This window comes from Trichechus manatus, unplaced genomic scaffold, assembly GCF_000243295.1.
Source record: "Trichechus manatus latirostris isolate Lorelei unplaced genomic scaffold, TriManLat1.0 scaffold00168, whole genome shotgun sequence".
NCBI lineage: Eukaryota > Metazoa > Chordata > Mammalia > Sirenia > Trichechidae > Trichechus > Trichechus manatus.
The window spans coordinates 1,533,952-1,561,119 of NW_004444104.1; the positions used below are offsets into that span (position 1 = coordinate 1,533,952).

The following is a 27,168-nucleotide window of genomic DNA, read 5'->3' on the forward strand; positions in this document are numbered from 1 at the left end:
TGGTCTTCTTCCTCAAATGCTACCATCTGTTGTTCTAGTTCCGTAAGGTCTTTATCGGTTAGTTATGGAGTCGAGTAACTCAACGACATCATTTTCACTGATGTCTAACTGCAGTTGATCACCAATATCAATCACAGCTTGCCTGGATTCAGCGATGCTGTCAGCTGTAAATCCCTGAAAAGTATGCACGAATTGAGGCCACAATTTGTTCCCCACTTGTTTCATATCTGACTGCTTCACTTCATCCTAAGAATCAGAAATGTTTTTGATGGCATCATAGATGTTATACCTCATACAGAACTCCCTTAAGCTCATCACATTATCTTGGGTAGCGCTGACTGCTTGTGAGAAGGTCCACCATAAATAATAAACCTTGAAGAAGGCTATGACTCCCTGGTCCACTGGCTAAAGTAGCGACATAGTGTTGGAGGGTAAGAAAAAGACCTTTACATGGGGGTGAAGATCTTGTAAAGTGCTTGATGTCTGGGTGCGCTGTCAAGCCCAAGGAGAATCTTGAAAGGAATTTTCTTGGCCAAGCAATAATGTTCAACAGCAGGGATAAAATGGTTCAAGAATCAATCTTCAAAGATGGCAACTGTAACGTAAGCCTTTGCATTTGCCTTCCAAATAATGGGAAGAGTTGCCTTGATACGGCAAAGTGCCCTCGGATTTAGGGAATGATAACATCAGCAAAGGCTTGAGCTTGGAATCCCTGGATGTGTCACCCCCATACAATAACGTTAGCCTATTCTTCGATGCCTTATGCCCTGGTACATTTTTTTTCCCTCTTTCAAAATTTGGTCCTTTGAGACATTTTTTTCCCCCAAAATAAGCCTTTTCTTGCACTAGGGGGAGGCTAATAGGCATATTAACGCTGATTTTGATCTTCTAACCAAATGATCAATAGCCTTTCCATTTCAATAATTAAACCACTGTGTTGATTAGTAATAACTGTGGGTTTCATTGGGCAGAGCCTTTCACATGTTCCATTTTTCTCACTTTATCCTTTAAAATTGTTCCGATCATTGACCGACTGTAGCCTAACGCTTTTCCAGTTACCGATGGTGTTTCACTTCTTTCTGATCACTTTTATATTTCCACTTTATTTTCAACTGTGATCCTTTTCCTTGATGCATCACCAGCACTTGTACTGGATTTATGCTTTGGAGGCATGGTTACAAGGGTAAGTAAAAGGGGAAAATTTAAGCCAAATACGAAGTTACTCAACACAGTGTTAATGGCAATGTGATCCAACTTAAAAAGGCGGATGGGCTTCTCCTTCGAGCCCATGAACTGCTGAAGCCATGCAGTGTTTTCGTGAGCATCATAAAGTAATGTGTGTGTTCTTTATTATAAACCATTGTATTTAATTCAAATTTTTAATATAATAGGCTTTATGGCAGTCCGTTCTTAAGGACAAGTTGTCTATAAGTTGGTCATTCTTAACCCAGGGACTTAACTATATACGAAGCCCAATGCAAGCACAGACCAGGAGCACCAGCATCACCTGGGAGCTTCTTGGAAATGCAGAGTCTCAGGCTGACCCTGGATTTACTGACTCAGAAGCTATATTTTAACAAGACCTCCAGGTGATCTGCAAGCACACTGAAGTTTAAGGTGCCCTGATTTAAATTAAAAAAAAAAAAAAAATCACAGTGGCTTGGAAAACAAAGGTGCACAACGTGAAATCATCCTAAATATACAGGTAGAGAAGCCTCCTGCCTGTGGGGAGGTCGCTCACGTGAAAGACAGAGGACTGGGTGTGAGGTGAGATGTCTGGGGTTTTCTGTGGCTACTAATTGCTTTGTGGCCTCAGGCAAGTCTCTTGGTGTCCTCTGCTTTCTCTTTCGAAAGACAAGGATAAAAATATTTGCTCACAAAATTAGTATGAAGAGTCAATGAGATAACGCATATTCAATCAGCTTGTGAATCACCTTAACTAATGGGAAGAAATCCAAGTCTTGTTCTATCACATGGACATCCTAAATGCTGCTACAGTGAGGGGACCACATACCATGTGGGCTGATAGTCCCAGGCTAGGCTCACTGTCACAGTGTGCAATAACAGCACCCCCTCTCCTTCTTAAAGTGTTTGACTTGGACAATAAATTACATCATCACCCTGGTCAAAGCTAACTTTTACTGAAAGCTTCATATGCGGCAAACACCACTAGCCGTCCAGAGCCTCAGAGCCTCAGGGGCAGTTGTTTTATTCTTGTGATAAACAAAAGCAGCAGTGTTTGCTGACCACAGATAAGAACACAAATATTAAAATAATGGTTTTCATAATAAAGATAGCACAGCATTGTTGCAAGATTAGAAAGAACATCCAAAAAAGCAAACACTTTAGCAAACTTGGCACTACTTGGGATCTCTGAATATTTCCTCATAAACTTCTAAACATGGACCCTCCTCAATTCACCAGACATTTCCTGTCATTTCACAATCTCACTTGTCTAATTTAAATAATGAGGTGTTACAAGTTTGGCACCAAATTCTTACAGAGCCAAGGTACCGCGATAAAATATCTTGTTTTACTATGACTATGGAGAAAATTTATTATGGTAGAAGCTGCATAAATTTTAAAAGTTAAGACATTCTCTGGTACAAATCTTTGTTATGGTAATAATTCAACTCCTCCTGCAGCAAAGAACTCCTAGCATAGACGTCCCCTGAGAACACGTTGGCTCTAATGATGAAACTTGCTGAGACATGGTCATCCAAGACAAGAAAATACTTCAGCGGCACCAAGCCAGGCACCAGGGTTGCCCAGGCTGCAAGTTAGCAGCCTGGGTCTTCAAGGCTGAGGCCAAGGCCACTGTGTGTGAGAGTACACCATCCCTGCACATGGGTAACAGAAGGACACTGGAGGGTGGCGTATCTGAACTAGCCTCTGCACTCTCCTCGGTAACCCAGGTGGCACATCATCAATAAAGCAAAAACTGTGTCGAGGCCCAAGGAGATAAAACCTCAGGTCTGCATTGGAAATAATATGATAATAATATTAATAATAATACTTGCTTTTTATTGGTGTTTTCCAATCAACTAAGATGATCTTAGAAATAGGAGATAAAAGAGACTTTAGAAATGCTTACGTATTGTCAAAGTTGGCTCAAAGAAACAGACATACGTCACAATGGCTTAGAGTTTTAGAGGGTTCAACTTTAAACATTTTAATGTGTGGTAGAAGTATAACTTCCATTTTTTCTAAAAAAAACTGCAATAATTCTGTGTTTTACAGTCTGCAAAGCACTTTTATATTTAAATTTGACAGACTAAAATGTTTCATGTTGGTATGGAGGCATTATTTTTTATTTTCTCTCTCTATATATATTTTAATGAAGGAGCAATGAAGTCTCAGAGAATTTTAGTGACAGATGGAAGGTCCCCTACATGCAGTCTGGAGCCAGGAGCAGTGCCATGCCAGCCTGCCAGCCCAATGCTCCTGTCTAGACAGAATTGAGAAGCATTAAAGCTTGAAATAAGAAAAGTTTAAGAACAATATAAACCTGCCAAAACTCATCTAGCTCTAGTTGCACTATAATTTTTACCTGTAAGCCTTGTTCACATCTCCTGAAAGAGAATGACAGAACAAGATTTATTACAAGTCTGTATGTCTCCTTGGAAACAGAACTAAAGCAATTTCAGCCTTGGGCTGACTTTCCTAAACTAAGGCAACAAACTAAATCCTTGCAATGATGCAGCAGAAAACAGTTCTAAAATGAGAGCACTAGAATCCTGCTATTCTAAGAAATACCACTTAAAATGGAATTGGGTCTGCTATTTGATGAGACCCATTTTTAGGAATATAAGTTATTAGCTACCATATTAAAGGATTTTTAACTAGAAAAAATTGGAGAGAAGAAAAAACCCCACAATGTTATAATACTGATTTAAGCAGCATTTGGCAGAATTTTAAGGAAATTCTAATGTGAAAGTAATGGATCTACCAACTCCCTTCTTAATTATTGTGTGACCTTCGGCAAAATTACTTACCTGTCTGAGGCTCAATTTCCCATCTATAAAGTGTAGGTAACTATGTACCTACTCCACAGATTGCAGGAGAAGATTAAATAATAAAAAGAAAAAAACATAATAAATGTTAATTTCTATTATTGATTGTTTGATAAATATTTTGTGAGAAAGGTAAGTAAGCTATAAACCTTTGAGCGTAGTGGCTAATGGGTAAAATTACACAAAAAAGTCAGGTTCCCTAAAAAATTAGTTGGATATGCTTTGTGATTAGTAACATACAAGACAAAATTCCAAAACCCACCACTATCAGGTCGATTCAGACTCATAGAGACCCTATAGGGGACAGCAGAACTGCCCCACAGGGTTTCCAAGGCTGTCATCTTTCTGGAAACAGACTGCCACATCTTTCTCTCACAGAGCAGCTGGTGGTTTCGACTGCTGACCTTTCAGTTAGCAGCCGAGCACTTAACCACTGTGCCACCAGGGCTCCTTAGGGACAAAATTTTTTGCTGCTGTTGTCCATTAAGTTGGTTCCAACTCATAGCAACCCTATGTATAACAGAACAAAACACTGCCCAGTCCTGTGCCATCCTCATAATCTTTGCTCTGTTTGAGCTCATTGTTGCAGCCACTGTGTCAATCCATCTTGTTGAGATCTTCCTGTTATTCAATGACCCTCTACTTTAACAAGCATGATGTCCTTCTCCAGAGACTGGTCCCTCCTGATAACATGTCCAAAATTATGATGGGGGGGACGGGGAGCAGATTTGAAAACAAGAAGCACTGTGATGATCAAGGGGATCATACACGAGGAACAAAGGAATAGTTCATCAGGAAGATATAACAACTCTAGACTTTCATGCCTCTAATAAAATATTCTCAAAATATACAGAGCAAAAATGGACAGAACTAAGGGGAAAAAGGATATATCTACCATCGTAGTAGAAGATTTACAACTCTCAATTTTTGCTAAATCAAAACATTGGTTATATATTGAAAATCTGAAAAACTCCAACTATAAGCCTGACTTACTAAACTTGTATAAAATCCCAGACCCAATAACTAGAGAATATATAATCTACTCAAGTACTGACTGAATATTTACAAAAAAAACTGATAACACATGAAGCCATAAAATAAATATCAATAAGCTGCAAAGAGTCAATACCAGTTGAACAATTAGATATTAACAACAAAAAGATAAATAACTCCCCTGCAGAGGTTTAAAATTTAAAACTACACTTCGAAACAACTCACTGGTCAAAGAGGAGTTTACAATGGAGATTAGACAATATTAAAAACTTATAACAAAATATGCTGTATTAAGATGTGGGATACAGCTAAAGCACTGCATCACACAGTTTATAATTTATAGCATTAAATGCATATGTTAAAGAAGAAGCCTGCAACTTAATTACCTAAGAGTCTACCTTAAGTAACTGGGGGAAAATAAAACAAAGAAAAGGAAAGGAGGGAGTAATAATAAAATCAGAAACTAAGGAACTAAAAGCAAACAGAGAGGATAAGCAATTTTAACATCAATATCTCAAAAATATAATAAAATAGACAAAACTCTGGCAAGACTGGTGGAGAAAAAATGGAATGTTTCATTAGAAATGAAAAAGGACATAACTACAGATTTAGCAAGATTAAAAGGATAAGAGAATACTATAAACTTATGCCAACAAACTTGAAAACTTGGATTAAATGGATAAATTTCAAGAAAATTACAACTTACCAACGATTACTTAAGAAGAAAAGAAGACCTGAATAGTCTTGTGACTATTAAAGAATCGGTAATTTAAAAATCTTCCCACATCCTTAATGGTTTTATAGATGAATTCTGACAAAATTTCAAGGAACAGATGACTACAATTTTATAAAAATCCTTGTAGGGAAAAGAAAAAGAGGGAACACTTGCCAACTTATTTTATGAAACTAGTATATACTTAGTACCAATATTAGCAAAGAACAGGAAAAAGAAAAATTACAAGGTAATCTCTCATAAATATAGATGCAAAAAATCCTCTCTAAAATATTAGGAAACTAACGCCAGCAGTGTACAAAAAAATAATACTTTTGGACCAAACTGGTTTAATCCAGGAATGCAAAGGTGGCTTAATATTTAACATTAACATTCACTACATTAATAGATCTAAAGGAAAAAGAATAATCTGATTACTTCAAAAGATGCAGGAAAAACAAAATCTGAAAATGCAACACCCATTACTGATTTTAAAAAAGCTTCAGCAAACTGGAAATAGAAAGGAGTTTCCATCTCCTGATTTAAAAAAAAAAAGCTATCTCCACCAAAACCTACAGTAAATATTCTTATTTTATGGTAAAACATTTTCTTTAAAAAATCAGTATCAAGGCAAATAAAGCCTATATTACAGCTTCTATTCAACTCTGTACTGGAGGTGCTAGCAAGTGCGTAAACTCAAGGAAAAGAAGATATGTGGATTGGAAAGGGAGAATAAAACTGCCATGATTTGCAGCAGACTTCTCTGGTTAAAAAACTTTATAAAGATTTTATTGACAAGGTATTAGAATTGATAAGAAAGTTTAGTAAGGTTGCTGCAATTAAGATCAATTTTTTTTTTTAAAAAGGACAAATTACATTTTAAATACCAGCAACAAACAATGATAAAATATAATTTTAAATAATATACCATTTACAATAGTATCAGCAAGGTAGGACATCTAGGACTAAGTCTAACGAAAGATAAAACAAGACCCTTAGGGGGGAAAAAAGTTAATTTTATTAAAATTTGGTGAGTAGTGTCTGGGGTCTTAAAAGCTTGCAAGCAGCCATCTATTGGTCTCATCAGGATCAAAAGAGAAAGAAGAAAACAAAAGACTCAAAGAAGAAACTAGTCTACAGGACAAGCAGTCTACAAGAACCATGGCCTCATCTACTCTGAGAATAGAAGAACTAGATGGTGTCCAGCTGTCATTACCAATCGTTTTAATCAGGGCCACAACAGATGGACCCTGACAGAAAGGAAGAAGAATGTGGAACAGAATCTCAAATTCCCTAAAAAAAAAAATTACTGGACTAGTTGAGACTGGAGGACTCCCAGAGACTACTGCCTTGAGATACTCTTCAAACTAAACTGAAACTAACCCCTGAGGTCAACTTGTAGCTAAATAACAAACTGGCTGAAAAAATAGTATCACCCATAAGTACTGTGCTCCTTTAAAAAATCACCTGTATGAGATAAAACAGTCAATAATTACTTTAAAACAAAGATGAGAACGTAAGGTGACAGAGAAACCACATTAATGGAAATGGAACATCCAGAATGGAAATAATGCTAATGTTCATGCATTGTGAAGAATGTAACCAGTGTCACTGAACAACTTGTGTAGGAATTGTTGAATGGGAACCTAAATAGCTGTGTCAATCTTCACCAAAAACACAATAACGTATTATTCAAAAAATTTTATTAAAATTTTATTAAATTTTTTTAAAAAGACCTAACAAATGGAGAGATACACCATGTTCATAAATTAGAAAATTCAATATTCGGAGATAGCATTTCTCCCCAAATTGATCTATAGGTTTAATGTAATCCCAACCAAACACCCATCAGGATTTTTCAAGAAAATAGATAAGCTGATTCAAAAATGTATATGAAAGGGGAAAGGCCCAAGAATAGACAAGATATTTTTGAAAAAGAACAAGTTGAGGAAGACTTGTCCTACCAGACATAAAGACCATAATGCTAAAGTACTAAAGACAGCACGGTATTGGTATGAAGATAGACAATTGAAACAATAAAATGTTAGAGAAATCCCATGAAAAGACTGTTGCATATATATAGGAACCTGGTATATGATCGATCACTGAAAAAGAATAAATTATCCAATAAATAGTGCTGGAATATACATAGGGATATTATCCATAAAGAAAAAATGAAATGATTACTACCTTAAACAAAAAAATTTTCACACTGAAAATGAAGGGAAAAACATTAGAACTTCTAGAAAAAAAACAGAGAAAAATATTTTTATGACTTCTACAGAAACAATTTCTAGAGATACACAAAAAGCATTAACTGTAAAGAAAAGATTGCTAAATTACAGAATATTAAAATGAAGGAAATAAGTTCATCACTGTGATGGTTAATGTTATGTGTCAACTTGGCTAGGCCATGATTCTCAGTGGTATGGCAGATATTAAGTAATCATCCTCCATTTTGTGACCTGATGTGAGCAGCCAATCAGATGAAAGGGGAGTTTCTTTAGGGATGTGGCCTGCATGCAATATATATGGATATTCTGGCAAAGCTCGTTTTCTGTCGATTCTGCATCTGACTTGTCATCCTCTGGCCTCTAGTTCTTGGGAAGTGAGCCAGCAGCCTCCCATATGACCTGCAGATTTTGAGATTCGCCAGCTCCCACAAACCCGTGAGCCAGCAGCCTTCTGCCTGATCTGCTGATTTGGGGTTCATAAGCACCTACAACCATATGAATCAGGAAAAGCCTCCAGCCTGACGTCTGATGCATGGATTTCGGACTTGCCAGCCTCCACAACTGTGTGAGCCATTTCCTTAAAATGAATCTCTCCATATAGACTTATATATGAACTTCACTGGTTTTGCTCCTCTAGAGAACCTAGCCAAAGATAATCATATAACAATTGGACAAAGTATATCACAGAAGATAATAAACAGTATAATATCATTTTTATAAAGCTCACAAATAAATAAAACTAAACAATACACTGCTTAGGAATAAATAACTTATGTGGTGAAATTATATTTAAAAGCAAAGAATAAGAATTCAAGGCTATTGTTACTTCTAGGAGGAGGGGATGGGGTCACAGAGGAACAAATTGGTAATTCTTTTATTTCTTAAGCTGGGTGGTGTTTTCACAGGCACTCGTGCTACAAATATCTTGTAGAATTAAGTATCAAATTTAAAAAAAGAAGTGTATTCCTCAAGTTTATAGGCAATGGCAAGGGGCGCCAAATAGCTAAAGCAATGTTGAAAGAGAAGAATAAAGTAGGAACTTCTGTTTTTAAAACATACTATACAGCCACATTTATCAAAACAGCCTTGTACTCTGATCATAGAACTTACTACATAGCCACGGTAGTCAAAACAGCCTGGTACTGGTACAACGAAAGACACACAGACCAAAACGGAACAGAATCCTGAATCCAGATGTAAATGCATCCACCTATGGTTAGCTGATCTTTGACAAAGGACCAAAATCCTTTAAATGGGGAAAAAAACAGTCTTTTTAACAAATGGTACTGGCAAAACTGGTTGTCCATCTGTACGAAAATGAAACAGGACCCACACCTCACATCATACACAAAAACTAACTCAAAATGGATCAAAGACCTAAATATAAAACCTAAAATGAAAAAGATCATGGAAGAAAAGCTAGGGACAACACTAGGAGCCCTGTTATGGATTGAAATGTGTCCCCAAAAAATGTGTGTCAACTTGGCTAAGCCATGATTTCCAGTATTGTGTGGCTGCCCTCCATTTTGTGATCTGATAATCCTATGCATCATAAATCCTAACCTCTATGATGTTAATGAGGCAGGATTAGAGGCAGTTACGTTAATGAGGCAAGACACAGTCTACAGGATTAAGTTGTATTTTGAGTCAACCTCTTTTGAGATATAAAAGAGAGAAGAGAGCAGAGAGGAGAGGGACCTCATTACCACTAAGCAAGAGCCAGGAGCGGAGCACATCCTTTGGACTCGGGGTCCCTTAGCTGGGAAGCTCCTAGACAAGGGGAAGATTGATGACAAGGACCTTCCTCTAGAGCCAACACAGAAAAAAGCCTTCCCCTGGAGCTAGCTCCATTCGGACTTTAAGCCTCCTAAACTGTGAAAGAATAAATTTGTTAAGCAAATTGGTATTTCTGTTATAGCAGAACTAGATAACTGAGACAGGCCCTAATACATGGCATAAATATGCTACAAACCATAACTAACAATGCTCAAACACCAGAAGATAAACTAGATGACTGGGAATGCCTAAAAATTAAACACTTATGCTCATCAAAAGACTTCATCAAATGAGTAAAAAGAGAACCTACGAATTGGGAAAAGGTTTTTGGCTATGGCATACTGACAAGAGTCTAATCTCTAAATTACTCTACAGAATACTTTAACACTTCAACAACAAAAAGATAAATAATCCAATTAAAAAATGAGCAAAGGATATGGAGAGACACTTCACCAAAGAAGACATTCAGACAGCTAACAGACACAGGAGGAAATGCGATCATTAGCCATTAGAGAAATGCAAATCAAAACTACATCTCACCCCAACACTACCGTCACTAATCAAAAAAACAGACAATAACATATGCTGGAGAGGTTGCAGGGAGATTGGAACTCTTATGCACTGCTGGTGGGAATGTTAAATGGTACCACCACTATGGAAAATGACAACTGCATCTCCTTAAAAAGCTACAAATAGAAATACCGTACAATCCAGCAATCACACTCCTAGGAATATATCCTAGAGAAATAAGAGCTGTCACACGAATAGACATATGCATACTCATGTTCTTTGCAGCATTATTCACAACAGCGAAAGGATGGAAACAACCTAAGTGCCCATCAACAGATGAATGGATAAATTATGGTACATACACACAACAGAATAGTTATGCAATGACAAAGAACAATGATGAATTTACAAAACATCTTACAACACGGATGAATCTGGAGGGCATTATGTTGAGTGAAATAAGTCAATCACAAAAGGACAAATATTGTATGAGACCACTATTATAGAAAACCAAGAAAAGGTTTACACATAGAAAAAAACAATCTTTGATGGTTACAGGGGAGGGGAGAAGTGGCGAGGGGAAATCACTAACTAGATAGTAGACAAGTGGTAACTTTGGTGAAGGGAAAGACAACACACAATATAGGGGAAGTCAGCACAAGGTTAAGTCATAGAAATTTTCTAGACACATCTAAACACCTTGAGGGAACGAGTTACTCGGGCTGAGGGCTGGGGACCATGGTCTCGAGGGACAGCTAGTTCAATTGGCATAACACAAGTCATAAAGAAAATGTCTACATCCTACTTTGGTGAGCAGCATCTGGGGTCTTAAAAGCTTGCAAGTGGCCATCTAAGATACATCTATTGGTCCCATCCCGTCTGGAGCAAAGGAGAATAAAGAAAACCAAGAAAAATATTAGCCCAAAGGACTAAAGGACCACATGAACCACAGCCTCCATCAGCCTGGGCCCAGAAGAACTAGATGGTGCCCAGCTACCACCAACAACCACTCTGACAGGGATCACAATAGGGGGTCCCAGACAGAGTGGGAGAAAAATGTACAACAAAATTCAAATTCACAAAAAAAGACCAGACTTACTGGTCTGACAGAGACTGAAGGAGCCGTCAGGACTGTGGCCCTGGGACATGTTGCTAACTCAGAACTGAAGCTACTCCCAAAGTCCACCTTTCAGCCAAAGATTAGACAGGCATATAAAATAAACAATAACACACGTGAGGACCGTGCTTCTTAGTTCAATCAAGCATACGGGACCAAATGGGCAACACCTGCCCAAAAGCAAAGACGAGAGGGCAGGAAGGGATAGGAAAACCGGATGGACACGGGGAACCTGGGGTGAAAAGGGAAAGGGAGAGTGCTGGCACACTGTGGGAATTACAAGGAATGTCACAAAATAATTTGTATACAACGTTTTTGAATGAGAAACTGATTTGCGCTGTAAACTTTTACCTAAAGCACAATAAAAAATAAAATAAAACTGCCTGATACTGGTATAACAATAGACACACAGACCAATGCAACAGAATTGACAGCCAGAAATAAACCCACACATCTATGATCAACTGATTTTTGACAAGGGAGCTAAGTCCATTCAATGGGGAGGGAGAGTCTCTTCAATAAATGGTGCTGGGAAAATTGGATTTCCACATGCAGAAAAATGAAATAGGATCCATGCCTCATACCATACACAAAAACAAATTCAAAATGGATTAAGGACCTAAATGTGCAAACTAAAACCATAAAATTCTTAGAGGAAAAAGCAGGCGGAATACTTTCAGACCTAGCTTTTAACAACAGATTATCAAATAACAAAAGCACAAACTGCAAAAGACTAAATAAATGGGAGCTCATAAGAATTAAGAACTTTAGTTCATCAAAAGTCTTTACCAAAAAAGTGAAAAGGCAAGCTACCGACTGGGAGAGTATCTTCGGAAACCATATATCCAACACGAAATTTAGGGATACAAGGGAGGGGGTGGGGTCAATGGTCAGGCTTTTAAATTGGAAGTGCTTAGCATTTTCAGTTTTGGATGAAGGGGCTAAGACTATCTTACTTTCTTGAATCCAAGAACCCAATAGTTGTAAAAAGCACTTATGATTTTGTAACAGATTTGGGGGAGGGGAGGACTACACCATTAAATATAAATAGATAGCTAATATGAGGTCCTAGTTTCAGAAATATTAAAACATGAAAAAAAGTCGCATCTTAGAATGATTTAGGGGGGCGAGGACCATGCTTCCAGAAGTGTGGGTCTTGCTTGTAGGTAACTGTAGGCTTATGGGGAAAAACTGGACAGGGGTTAGGCTGAAGGCCAGAACCACTGAGAAGAGAGAGAACAACTTTCAGTTCTTTGGACACCACATCTCCAGGAATGCAACCCAAGATCGAATGAGACTGGTGGAAACGTCACTACACTGGTGGTTAATGTTATGTTTACTATGTCTAAAAATCTGGGAACTTTTTCGTTTTTTCACATAAACTGCTACCAAGTCTGTGCCCTTCTATACTTGTGCCATTGTTTTTCAGATTAATTCACAATTAATTCTACTTCAGCTGTTATGTTGTGGCTTGTCAAGACAGTTTTGAATCTAGAATGTGTACCTCTGGTATCTGTTATCTCTGACAACTGTATGGCATGTGCACATCTGATAAGCATACTGCTAAACTGTTCCACCACCAGGAATGTTTTGGCTATGATCTGCCTTAGTTCAGATAAAATTCCTTCAGGTGTTAATAAATATTAACCTATACTCTGAGAGTTCTCTGGAATATACCTCATGGTGTTAAAAACAACTTTCCTGACACGCAGCAGGATAGGAAATGAAGCATAAAGATGCAAGCCTGCTAGTCTTACTTATGGGCTTTAATGCCATCTACTTACAAAGACTTGAATTTTAGGGAATTAACTCTTTGTCCTTAGGGCTAAGACTGCCTTTAAAATTAAACGAATCAAGCCACTTGGTGTCTTAACTAGTGACAAGAAGAGGCAAGCCCTTTTTGAAAACCAAGGCATTTATAGTCTCTGCCTTTTGGCACGTTTTCCATTCTCCATGGGATTGTGTCTGCAAGTTCCTTTAGCCAACTGGACCATGTCATCTGCATCAGGAAACTTAAAGAAGCTTAGTGTTTTCTTCCTATCTCATCTACCTTGGAGTATATTTTAGACCTAGCATTGTTTGCTTGAAAAGATCTAGTTCAAAAATGGTTCTTTTAAAATACCTATTGAGAAGCTCTGCCTTTTTCTGGACTTTACATCACCCTCCAAGCAGTAGCTTGAGCCCTTCTTTGCTCTTCTACTTGTTCTGTTAATAGATGATAATATTTTTTAATTGCCTTTAGTGTTTCTGGAGCCCTGGTGGCACAGTGATTAAAAGCTATGCAGCTAACCAAATGGGTTAGGGTTTCTGGTGAATTTCAACCCAAGATTTAACTTTTTTTTTTTTTTTAAGTTATTACTCTGAAATGCTCATGGTACTCTATATAAACCTTACACACGTGTGTCCTTCTTATACTTTGTGTTCATATCTTTTAAATATCGAAGCTCATCAAAGAGTTCCTTTCCTGTGATGCTGGTTTCTTTAGATGCCTCCTGCTTTACTCTCATGGGCAATTTCTAATCTCCCTATACTTCAACTGCCATCTCTATTCCTATCATTCCCAAATATCTGCAGTGTTTGACTTCTGAACTTGAGGCCTGTATTACCAATGGCCTGGTGGACAGCAATGATGTTCACTGACATACCCAAGAAAACAACTCACCACCTACCTTCTCAAACTTGACCTCTTCCAGAATTCTCTGTTCATGTAATCTCCATCTTGACTTTTCATCTCTCTCATATCTGATATCTAACTATTCTCAAGTCCTTCCAATCAATCTTTCATATAGCTCTTAAATTCTGCTTCTCTATCCACCCCACTATAGTCCAGGCCCTCATCATCTCGTCTACACGTTTGCAATCGCCTTCACTTAAGCCCCACTCAAGGCTGAGCAAGTCCACAAGTTCAAGGGTAGAGTCCACGGAAGCTGGCTGCTAAATGCTGATGAGAAAATGGGTTGAGACAGAGTTGTATGAGAGACACTGACTAGAAGGAGTAGACACAATTCCCAAGAGAAAAGTCTGGCAGAAAAAACCCAGTAATAAACAATCCTGAGAAAATCACTGCAGTGACAGAGGTGGTAAAAGAGGCTGCACAGGTCCAGCTCACTATTATTACTCCCTCCCATTTTCCCTCCTGTTCCACTCTCTATAAAAAGTTTAAGATTAACTGATGTTCCTCCTTGGAGGGTAGAAAACAAGTGATAATGATCTAGGAATGAAAAACCAAACAAAGCACCCATCTTGGGACAAGAAAACCAGGATGTTGCCAGATAACCCCCAAGAAAAGATTAACTCATCTGGGATGTGACCACCTCAAGGGGGAACTAACACAAACTTCTAAGACCCATAATCCTGTCCCTACAAAGCCTTCGGCCAATCTCCAGTGGGTGAGAGGGGTTTTTGGAGGAATCTATTCCCCTGTCTCCTATATATTGATATATAATAAAACTCTTCCTGCTCACCTCACCCGTCTCAGAATTGGCTATTGTGGCAGGCGGCTCCAATCTGCGTTATTGTGGTTAACAGTGGTCCCAGTAAGTGAGTTGTGATTAAAAGATGTGTGGGGGAAACCCTGGAGGCGTAGTGGTTAAGAACTACGGTTGCTGACCAAAAGGTCGGCAGTTCAAATCCACCAGGCGATCCTTGGAAATTCTATCCAGCAGTTCTACTCTGTCCTATAGGGTCTCTATGAGTCGGAATCGACTTGATGGCAACGGATTAATGTGTATGGGGGCAGTTTGAGTGCAGAGACCAAGAACAAATTCTAGAAACAAGAAGAACAGGTAGCTGGGGGCAGGATAAGAAACACTGAGGTCTCCCTCATCCTAGAAAGAATGCCCTCTGGCTGGGAACTGTGGAGAGCTGTGGCCCTGTGCTCTTGGCTGTGGCAGTCTGGAAAGGAGTTTCTGCCTCACTTAGCTGGGAGGAGGAACGGTCTTGGTTTAAATATCACAGACTCTTGTCTTTCTTACCAAATCTTTGTAAATGTTCTTGAATAGATGTTTCCTCATTTGCTGTTTGCCCTTAGGATCCTCTGCGGAGGCTTTAAATGGTTGAGTTTGTTTTTTATATAATTTTCACTAGTTACACTGGGGAGTGAGTGGATCATCAGAACTCCTCATGCTGGCATGCTAGAACTAGATCTCCATAACTGCCCAGGGTAATTCTTTGCATGTTAATAACAAGTAGTTAATTGGACCACAAATATCTCACTTTTGTCATCTTAGTAACTGAAATAGATTATGACGAAGATTCACTTAAATTAGTTATCCAGAAACTCATCCATTATTCCACAGTTGACAATAACAGTTAAATAAAATCATGTAAAATAAATGACCAAATCGTATTATGCAGCTGGAGACATAATCAGAAAAAGAGTCACAAAAAAAGGTGTTTCTGGTGCTTCTTTTTCTGATTCCATTCATCTGACTATTTTTAGTGCTTTTTATGTGCTGGGCACTGTGCTAAGTGTTGGGATTCAAAGACAAATAGAATTTTATAACTACATTTAAGGAGGTATAGTCTGAAAGGAAAAATCATCATCTGATATAATATTATATAATCAAAGTTCCTGGAGAAGGGAAAGATTATATTTTCCAATGTACATGTGGATAGTAAGCTATACAAGGTTAATAGTTGTATTAACATAAGATATCTTTCGTTTTAATACGTCTGCTAACCAAAAGGTCGACAGTCTGAATCTACCAGTCACTCCTTGGAAACCCTATGGGGCAGTTCTGCTCTATCTTACAGGGTCACTATGAGTCGGAATCAACTTGACGGCAACGTGCTTATTTTACAAAATTGAAAAATCTTTAAAATTACAATGCACTATTTAAATCTAAACCTCAAAATAAAAGAATTTTCAGTCTAAAGCACATCACATACAGATGATAAGCTTAATGGAAAATATGGCATTGTAGCTGAGTTTTAAGAAAAAACAAAAATACCAACAGGATAAATATTCAAAAGCATAAAGAACAAAGGCTTTGAAGTGCAAGAAACCTGAGTTTGAAACCTGTTCTACCATAGACCTTTTTTCCTCATCCAGAAAATGGGGACAAAGTGCTTATCTCATGGGATGGCTCTAAAGACTAAACGGTACATAATGTGGTATATAATAAAGGTTAGCTATGTTTCACTCTGTGAATGTATTCTAGAACTATGATTCTATAATCTGGACGGAAAAAAAAAGGAGAGAGAGAGGGAATCAGGAAAACACCAACAGAAGGATCCTGGTACTGGGGGCTGGGGGGCTGTAGAGTTCTGACAAAGCACTAACAGTTCAAATTTACCCAGCATGCAATAAAAGCCGACCATTGTATCCCTCTCTTTGCCACAATTTTAGATTCAATCTTTTTGGAATTCATTCCAGGACAACATAGTTCCAATTTTAAAAACAGCAAAAAAAAAAAGAAAAAAAAAAAGAAGCAAATGAAAAATGGAAAAGTGATACTCATTTTAAGTAAATATGCTTTTAGTAAAATTCCATACAATTGAGGCTTTAAGAGAATTATTTTTAATAAAATGCCTCAAAAACCAGTGGATCTTTAGGGCTTATCTGTGACCTGGAGGCCAACTCTCACTCTGCCTTATTTCCTGCAGGAGGTAGGCTGCAGGTGTCACGTACTCTCTGATTGCTACCATCAAACCTCTCACCGTCATGTACTGGAACTATGTGCTTATGCGTCTTCCTAGTCCCATTAGAATATCAACTTCCCGAGGGAGGGGCTATGCTATCTATCTCTGTATCCCAGCACCTATAAATTACCTGACACATAACAAATGTTTGTTAGGCTAAACTGTCAGATTTCTCTTAAGCCCCAATTTTATCAGGAACTTCCCTGTGACTACAATTTCCATTTCTTTATAGGCAGCTGTCAAAGTGTGGTCAGCAAGCCATTAGGGGTTCCTAAGATATTTTCAAGAAGTCTGCAAGGTCAAAACTCTTTTTCCAATAATACTAAAATGATATTTCACCTTTTCACTGTACTGACATTTGCACTGACGTGCAAATGCGATGAGGTGTAAAAGCGCTGGTGCCTTAGCAGGAATCCAGGAAGTGGCCCAAACTGTACTAGCAGTCCTGGTATTCTCACCACCACACACATTCAGTAAAAAAAATACTGCCCATTTCTTTTAAGAATGCCCTTAATGAAGGAGTAAAAAAATCATTCATTTTATTAAATCTCAATCCTTAAGTATGTATCTTTTTAGTATCAGGGTGATGAAATGAGAAATAAATACAATGCATTTCTGCTGTACAATAGTGGGCTTATGGAAAAGATACTCCTAAAAGTGACTGTGAGTTGTGAACTAGACACTTTTTTCATGGAATGTGATAGTTACTTGAAAGAACGACTGACAGACAAACTGGTTATTCAGACTTAGGTATCTGGCAGACGTTTCCTCAAAAATGAATGAAGTAAGCCTGTCACTTTAAGGAAAACAAATGACAACATTTGTAGCCAACGAAAATCAAGCTTTCAATCAAAAATTAGAATTTTAGAAAACTACTATCTACCACTGTGAACGTGACAGCATCTGGTACTTAAAGGCTCTTCTGATGAGTTTGGTAGTGGCATTAGTGAATGTGATTTTTTTTTTAATATTGCATAAATGAGAACCTCCGAAACTACGGCCCCTGGACGCACTGTAAACCCATATCTGAAACCATTCCCAAAGCTACTCTTCAGACGAAGACTAGACAAGACTATAAAACAAAGAACAATACACGTGAGAAATATGCCTCTTAGTTCGATCAGATACACGAGACCAAATGGGCAGCTCCTGTCCAGAGACAGGATGAGAAGCTAGGAAGGCACAGGAACCGGTCGAATGGACACAGGGAACCCAGGGTGGAAAGGGGGGAGTGTGCTGTCACATTGTGGGGATTGCAACTAATGTCACAAAACAATATGTGTATAAATTTTTGTATGAGAAATTAATGTGAGCTGTAAACTTTCACCTAAAGCACAATAAATAAATAAATGAAATATAACATTCCAAATATAACATAATGAAATGTGTCAACATTTGGAAAATATGCAAAACTTACTGAGTCAATATTTTCCATGGGTAAAAAATACATTCAAAGGGCAAAACAGACCAGTAGATTTAACAGAGTATGAAAAGCTTATTGATACGGTTTCAGATTCCACACCGCACTAAACTTTAACAAACCACCACTGTTGAGTTTTGGCATAGTATCAAAGAAGAACACCCACAATTATCTGAAAAGGCTATTAAAATTCTCCTCCCTTTTCCACCTACATATCTGTACGAGGCTCGATTTTCTTCACATACTTCAACACAACTTATCTCAACAGGTTGAAAAAGGAGCACTATATGAATCCAGCTGTGTTCTGTTAAGTCAGACATTGAAGAGACAACATAAGACAAGGCTACTCTTCTCACTACATGAAAAATAGTTATTTTTAATCAAAATTTGTTAATTAACATGGAATAGATTAGTTTTAAATGAATTAATAAATATTTTCTTAATTTCAATTTTAATCTCTAGTATGGTAAATATTAACAAATATAACCTACGTACAGAAAAGCTTTTTAGGATCTTCAATAATTTTTAGAAGTATAAAGCCATCCTGAGACCAAACAATCTGAAAGCTCTTGCTTTACAGAATTAATCAAATTGCCTATTAAATTAGCAGTTTGTATCTGTGGGGTAAAGAAGTTAGATTTACCTAAAGTTAAGGTGGCTTTTGTCCTTGGTTCTTGAGAAATAACCTTTAGAGTAACTGGGGTGCCTTGATCTTAGGCTTCTAGGTCATACCTGAAGATCTGTGCTGGTGAGTGGGGGTTGGCCAGAGCAGAAAAGACTTACCAAGGAGGCTGATATCAGCCGGCCTTGGGAGGCATGACTTAGCCTATCATGCAGAACTGGCCAACAAAAGCCCTGAACACGAAGGCTCGGACAGCTTCCTGTTCTCCTTCTTTGAGACATGGGTGTTTCGCACTGGGGACCCTCCCAGGCCTTGCCCATGTATCTCTTCCTTATGACGATCCTGATTTGTATCTTTTACTATAATAAATCCATTAACTGTTAGTACTTTCCACAAGCTCTGTAAGTGATTCCAGCAAATTACTGAACTCAAAGGAGAAGGGGGAGATGGTGGTGAAAGTGAGGGTGTCATGTGGATTCCCAAACTTGCAGCTGGCATCTGCCTATCTGGCAGTCTGAAGGACAGTGTCCTTTCAACCTGTGAGATCTCCCCTAGCTCCAGTGGTCAGAGAAGGTGTACCGAGTGGGCGGCTGGTATCAGAACTGATTGAGAAGTGGGAAGGTGGGGACTGGATAAATCTCCACATTTTGAGGACTGGTTTTATATTGATTCTCATCCACAAAGCTATCCACTAAGTATACAAAAGATATTATCATATCATTTTTTTCCTACCTGCCCAGTTTGATAATGCCTGGCAAATTGATTAACCACTCGATAATCATTTGCAAAGTACTCCATTAGAATGGAAGGAACCTCAGCAAAGTCAGTGGGGCATCTGGTCCCTAAAATCGGGAAAAAAGAAAAAAGTTGGCACAAATCAAATCAACCTAGCTCTCTTTTTATTCACCCTTTAAAACTTTTATTTGTACTTCTGATGAACTATGATAAGCCTTAACTCATTAAATCAATATTTTACTTCTATACAATTATTGTACGTATTTGCAGAAAAGTTTATTTTAACTCTTGTATTTTACTTTAAATCAAAAGTAAAACAAAATATTTGTACAGCTGGATAAAATACCTTATAAAGCAATGGCTCACACCCTCTACAAATAAACCTGTCTTTGACCTCCTGGCTATACATGCAGCACAAATTAAAACCTTTTTACAATTAATATAACATTTGTACTTAATTCACTGAATTCCACTACCAAATGCTTTTACCCTTCTTTTGTTTTAAAAATACTTACTTTTATCCACTTGCTGCTTTTTGTGACAAAGTCAATCTTCAATGCAGAAAAGCAATATTTTAAACTAAAGATTACTTAAAGCAATAAATCCTGTTAGTTTTTTGGTGATATTTTATGATACTGCTCAGCCCACCTACAGACTTTTCAAATATCTTCTCCTCCCCAAGGTACTGTATGTGTAAAATTAATTAAAAATATTGAACACCAACATTTACTGGGTGGTCTAATGCTGACTACATATGGTACTAAGCTTAAGACTAAGACATGGGACAGCTAAGAGGAAAAGTCTATAATCATTACACACACACACACACACACACACAAAATAACAAAGCAGAACTACAATTATACAGGGGAAAAAATATAAGAAAAAAGACTTTACCATACTTTTTTTACATGCTTTATTATGTTTTCTAACTGACTTGGATAAAAAGAGGCAACACTGTGTAAAAGAAAGAATGCTCAACCTGACATCAAATACCTCAGTGGAGTTTCTTGAATCACACACACAAAATTATCAGCTTCCTAATAATAAAATCAGGCTATACCCACCATGCTTTCCTCACAAGGTTGCTGGGAGGTCACATGAAATAAACGGATATGAATAAACTTATAAAATTGTAGTGCTCTCTATTTATACATACGTACAGTTATTATCTTCACTGAATTATATGACATTCTTTCTCCCTGAATCTTCAAGCATGCTTGAAAAGGCAGGTGTTATGTTCATTTAATAGATAAGGGAAATAATGAAACTCAGAATACTTTCCTTGTACTCTGCTTTATTATACTGTGCAGTGATAATTTCATTCCTTTAATTTCTAAAAAAAAAAAGTCTATATTTTTATTTTTAATTTACCTAAAATGTATTGAGTAACCAATCACTAGCACTGGGTTTAGCATGGTGAATGCAGAAATGAATAACATGCATTTCAGGTTCTCAAGAAGCTCAAAGTGCAGCCCTGGAAAAAGAATGCCTCAGTACCATCACAGTGAAACTGCCAAAAACCCTAAATAAAGAGAAAAATCTTAAAAGCATCCAGGTGAGAGCGGATGGACCAGTACAAAAAATTACAGCTGACTTCTCATAAGAAACAATGTAAATGTATCTTCAAAACGTCAAAATAAAGAAAGAAAACAAAACTATCAATCTAGAATGCTGTTATGGATTGAACTGTGTCCATGAAAATTATGCGTTATAAATCCTAACTCTTCTACCTGTGGTTATAATCCCATTTGGGAATGGCTTTTCTGTATTATGTTAATAAGGCAGTGTTAGTATAGGATGTGTCTTGAGTCAATCTCTTTTACAATCTAAAAGGAGCAGATTAAACAAGCAAAGATGGGGAAGACAGATGTCATGCCACGTGAAGATCACCACGATTGCCGAGGAAAAGCAGCTGAAAAGAGACAAGGACCTTCTTCCAGAGCCTACAAGAGAAAAAGCCTTGCCCTAGAGCGAGCACCCTGAATTCAGACGTCTAGCCTCCAAAACTGTGAGAAAATAAATTTCTGTTAGTTAAAGCCATCCACTTGTGATATTCCTGTTACAGCAGCACTAGATACCTAAGACAAATACCTTGCAATAATATCCTTCAGAAATGAAGGTGAAACAGTGCATTTTCAGACACACAAAAATTGAGAGAATTTGTCTCCAGCAGGTTCACACTAAAAGGTATGCTAAAGTAAATTCTTCAGGCTGAAGTGAAATAATACAGATGGAAGCCCAGATCTGTAAGGAGGAATGAAGATCTCCAGAAAGGTTAAACATGTAGATAAATATAAAGGACTATTTTTAACTTTTTTATATTTAAAAAAGTTTCTCTATAATACTATTAACTGTTCAAATAAAAGATAATAACAATATTCTGTGGGATTTATACCATTTGTAGAAATACAATATTGTCCTGTTCATCTAGTGCTGCTCTAACAGAAATACCACAAGTGGATGGCTTTAACAAAGAGAAATTTATTCTCTCACAGTCAAGTAGGCTACAAGTCCAAATTCAGGGCATCAGCTCCAGGGAAAGGCTTTCTCTCTCTCTGTGGGCTCTGGAAGAAGGTCCTTGTGATGTGTCAGTCTTCCCTTGGTCTGGGAGCTTCTCTGCACAGGAACCTCAGGTCCAAAGGAAGCGCTCTGCTCCCAGCACTGCTTTCTTGATGGATGAGGTTCCCATGTGTCTCTGCTCACTTCTCTCTTTTATATCTCAAAAGAGATTGGCTTAAGACACTATCCAATCTTGTAGACATCATCGGTATAACCTCATCATAGTGACAGAGTTTACAACACATAAGGAAATCACATTAGATTACAAAATGGTACACCATCACACAATACTGGGAATCATGACCCAGCCAAGTTGACAGATATTTTGGCGGGACACAATTCAATCCATGAAAATATATATACAGCAACAAAAGCTCAAAGGTCAAAAGGAGTGTAAACAGAATTCTACAACTGTAAGTTTCTTACATTGTTAGCAAAGTAGTATAAAATTATTTGAATAAATTGATGAATTAATAATGCATAATATAATCTGAATAACAACAATAAGAATAACATAAAAGAAACATGGCTTAAAAAGTCAACAGATGTAATACAATGAAATAATAAAAAATACTCAATTAAAAGTGTAAGAAAGGAGAAACAAAGAAACAAACATCAAATGAAATGAACAAAAATCAAATAGTAAGATGGTAGACTTAAATACAATCATAATAATGATTACTTTAAATGTAAATGCATTAAATATTCCATGTTTTAAAAAAATGGTCATGGTGGATAAAGAAATAAGAACCAACTATATGGTATCTGGAGTCTCTAGGTGCTGCAGATGGTTAACACGTTCAGCTGCTAACCGGAAGACTGCAGGTTTGAGTCCACCCAGAGGTGCCTTGGAAGAAAGGTCTGGTGATCTACTTCTGAAAAATTAGCCATTGCAAACCCTATGGAATGAGAGGCAGAGCCAACATGGCGCTATAGACAGAAGCACCATGCCATCCCAAAAAAATAAGTGAAACAGAGTCAAACGTTCCAGTAAAGACCCGAAAAACTAAGTAAGACAGAGACAAACGTCAATCCTGGAACCCTGAGTGTCAAATGAAGAGATAAAGAACTCAACCAAGCACTGAATGGAATAAGAAACTGACAAAGAACAGAGAGCAAAGAGAGATAACGGAGCGGAGGTCCCCTATCAGCTAACACAGCACGGATTAGCCATCTTGGACTCCTGTTGGAGATCAGTGGACAGGGCATACAGGAAAGCAGCTTCACAGAGCTCCTAGGAGGAGACACAGCACCTGCTAGACCTGCCCTGCTGCACCATAGCTGAGCGACTGGCCCTGCCCACTGGACAAGGTGGTGAGAAGTATCGTGCCCACAGATGAGCAAACGACAAAAAATACACAGCTCACTTGCTCAGACATAACCAAATAAAACAAAAAAGCAGGATGAAACAAACAAATCTACAATCAATACACCAAGAAAATAACTACTGAATGCCCCAAAGACAACAGACAATACCAAAACATAGAAAAAACAAGACAGGATGGTTCCAGTAGGCATCCAAAATAAAACAGTAGATGACTCTCCAGTAGAAGAAAAGGCACTGGAACTACCTGACAGGGAATTCAAATCTCTAATATTCAGAGTTATCTAAGAGTTGAAGGAAAAAGCAGACAAAAATGAGGAAAAAACAGACAAAATCATGGAAAAGGCAGACAAAAATCATGGAAAATACAGACAAAAAATTGGAAGAATTCGGGTTAATAATACAGGAACAAAATGTTAAAATACATTTGCCACTAGAAATCAAACAAAAACAACTAGAAATCCAAAAGATAAACAAGATTTCAGAAATGGACAGTGTTATAGAAAGGCTGAGGAGCAGTTTTGAAACAACGGAAGATCAGTGAAAATGAAATAAATACTTAGATACCACTTTGTTTGAGGAAAAATCAGGAAAAAGAACAAAGAAAAATGTAGAAACTCTGAGAATTATGTGGGATACAATCAAAAGCAAAAATCTGCAAGTGATCGGAGTTTCAGAACAGGAAGAGAAAATGGAAAACACAGAGAGGATCACTGAAGAACTGCTGACAGAAAACTTCCCTAATATCATGAAAGATGAAAAGCTGACCATCCAAGAAGCTCAACAAACCCCATATAGGATAGACCCCAAAAGAAAATCACTAAGGCATATCATAATCACACTCACTAATAAACCAAAAGACAAAGAAAGAATCCTGAGACCAGTTCGAGAAAAACAAAAAGTCACATACAGAGGAGAAACAATAAGACTAAGCTCTGATTATCTGGCAGAAACCATGCAGGCAAGAAGGCAATGGGATGATATATATAAGACCTTGAAGGAAAAAAATTGCCAGCCAAGAATAATATATCCTGTAAAACTCTCATTCAAATATGATGGTGAAATTAGGACATTTCCAGATAAACAGAAATTAATGGAATATGTAAAAACCAAACCAAAAATTTACAAGAATTATTAATGGGAGTCCTTCGATTTGAGAACAAGCAACATCAGATGACAGCCTGAATCTAGGACGCAAGACTGCACCAGCTAGATACCAACCTAGGAAATGAACTCTAAAGCATTAATGAAAACTAAAAGATTTATTACAACAGAGAACCAGAGAGGTTAATCTGTAAAGGACAACAGCGTCAGAACAATAAGAGGGAATAAACAGTGTAGATATAGAACTTTCTAATGGAGAGGAAGGCAAGGTGATACCGAGTAATAAAAGACTGGTTCAAACTTAGGAAGATAAGGGTAAATTTCAAGGTAACCACAAAGACAGTTAACAAACCTACTCATCAAAATAAAGAAGAAAAAACATAAAGTCTCAGTAAACACAAAATCTACAAAAACAAAAGAAATGACAAAAAAATCCACAAACAAAAGGAATTCAGCACAGGAGAGGAAGAGGAACAAAGAAAACGTCAGCACCACGAAAACCCTATGAAGTAGTTCTACTATGACACACATGGGGTCACCATGAGTAGGAAATGACTCGTTGGCAACTGGTTGGTTTTTGCTTTTTAATAAGACATTTACCAAAGACATACTTTAAACACAGGGAAACTGTGAAATAATAAAACTTTAACCAGAAGAAACTCAGTATAGGTGAACTATTATCAGATAAAAGAAACTTTAAGACAATAAGTATGTCATGGTTTGAATTATGTCCCCCCAAAAACGTGTGTATCAGTTTGGCTAGGCCATGATTTCTGGTACTGTGTGATTTTCCTGTATGTTGGAAACCTGCCTCTATGATGTTAATGAGGGAGGATGGGTGACAGTAGTGTTAGTAAGGCAGGACCTGATCTGCGAGACTGGATTGTGTCCTGAGGCAATCTATTGAGATATAAAAGACAGAAGTAAGCAGTAAGACGGGGGACCTCATACCATCAAGAAAGCAGTGCCCAGAGCAGAGGGCATCCTCTGGCCCGGGGTCCCTACGCAGAAAGCTCCTAGTCCAGGGGAACATTGATGAGAAGTCTGACAGAGATAAAGCCTTCCCCTGGAGCTAATGCCCTGAATTTGGACTTTTAGCCTACTTTACTGTGAAGAAATAAACTTCTGTTTGTTAAAACCATCCACTTGTGGTATTTCTGTTATGGCAGCACTAGATGACTAAGACAAAGTATTACTAGAGATAAAAAGAGACATGACATAATTAAAGGGTCAATTCACCAGAAAGATACAGCAATCCTAAATAGCAAAGCTTCAAATACACGAAGCAAAAGTTGATAGACAAATTCACAATTATGATTGGAGATGTTAACACTCCTTTCTCAATAACTGATAGAACAAGCAGAGAAAATATCAGTGACATACAGAAGATCTGAGCACTGTTAATCAATTAAACCTAATTGACATTTATACAACATCCAACAGCTGTAGAATACATATTCTTTTGAAGAACACACGGAAAAATCACTGAAATTTACCATAAGCTAAGCCATAAAACAAGTATAAATAAATTTCAAAGATAGAAATCATAAGAGCATTTTCTCTGATGACAGTGGAATAAAATCTCCAAAATATTTGGGAATTAAACAACACATTTCAAAATAATCCATGTATTAATGAAAAAAAAATACTTTCAAAATATTTTTAACTGAAAAAAAGTATTTTTAACTGAATGATGATGAAAACACAACAAAACTGAAAAACTTCTACAAGATAATACAGGAGTATATCTTCATGATCTTGGGGTGGGCAAAGATTTCTTAGGACTCTAAAAACACTAACTATTAAATAAAAGTCAATAAGTTGGACTTGATCAAAATTATAAAACTTTGTACATTAAAAGATAGTTAAGAATATGAAAAGGCAAGTAACATCCTGGAAAAACACATATATCTGAAAAAGGATTTTCATCCAGAATATATTAAAATTCCTACAATTAAATAATAAAAAGACAAACGAAATGCCAATACGTACATGAAAAAGTGCTCGACATAATTAATCAGAGAAATGTAAATTAAAAACACAATGAGATACCACTTTACTCCAACAAAAATGGTTAAAATTAAAGACCAACTGTTGTTGGGGATGTAGAGCAGCTGGGAAGTTTGTGCATGACTAGTAGGAATATAAAATTTGTAAAAGGAATTAAAGAGGTTCAACCGCCAATTCTAGTGGCCTGACAGAGGAAGGAGCATGCTCTTTTCTATGAGTAAATATTTACTTCAAGTTCTATATGCCTTGTATTATGAGACATATGAAAAAGTAGAAAAACATGATTCATGATAATTTTACAAAACTATTTCTTAGGAAGATAACCATACACATATTCTAAGGACTACATTTTTACTCCCAGATGTTTACCCAAAAAATAAAAACATGTATGTT

The 27,168-nt window shown here is 37.3% G+C and overlaps 1 protein-coding gene across 1 annotated transcript in view; it reads right to left on the reverse strand.

The window, feature by feature from the left end:
• Positions 1–27,168, reverse strand: part of MIPEP (mitochondrial intermediate peptidase) — a 216,772-nt gene that overhangs the window by 113,695 nt on the left and 75,909 nt on the right. Inside the window, exon 15 of the mRNA XM_004386578.1 lies at positions 19,773–19,882. Within this exon, the coding sequence (XP_004386635.1) occupies positions 19,773–19,882 (110 nt within the window). The remainder of the gene's footprint in view (positions 1–19,772; positions 19,883–27,168) is intronic.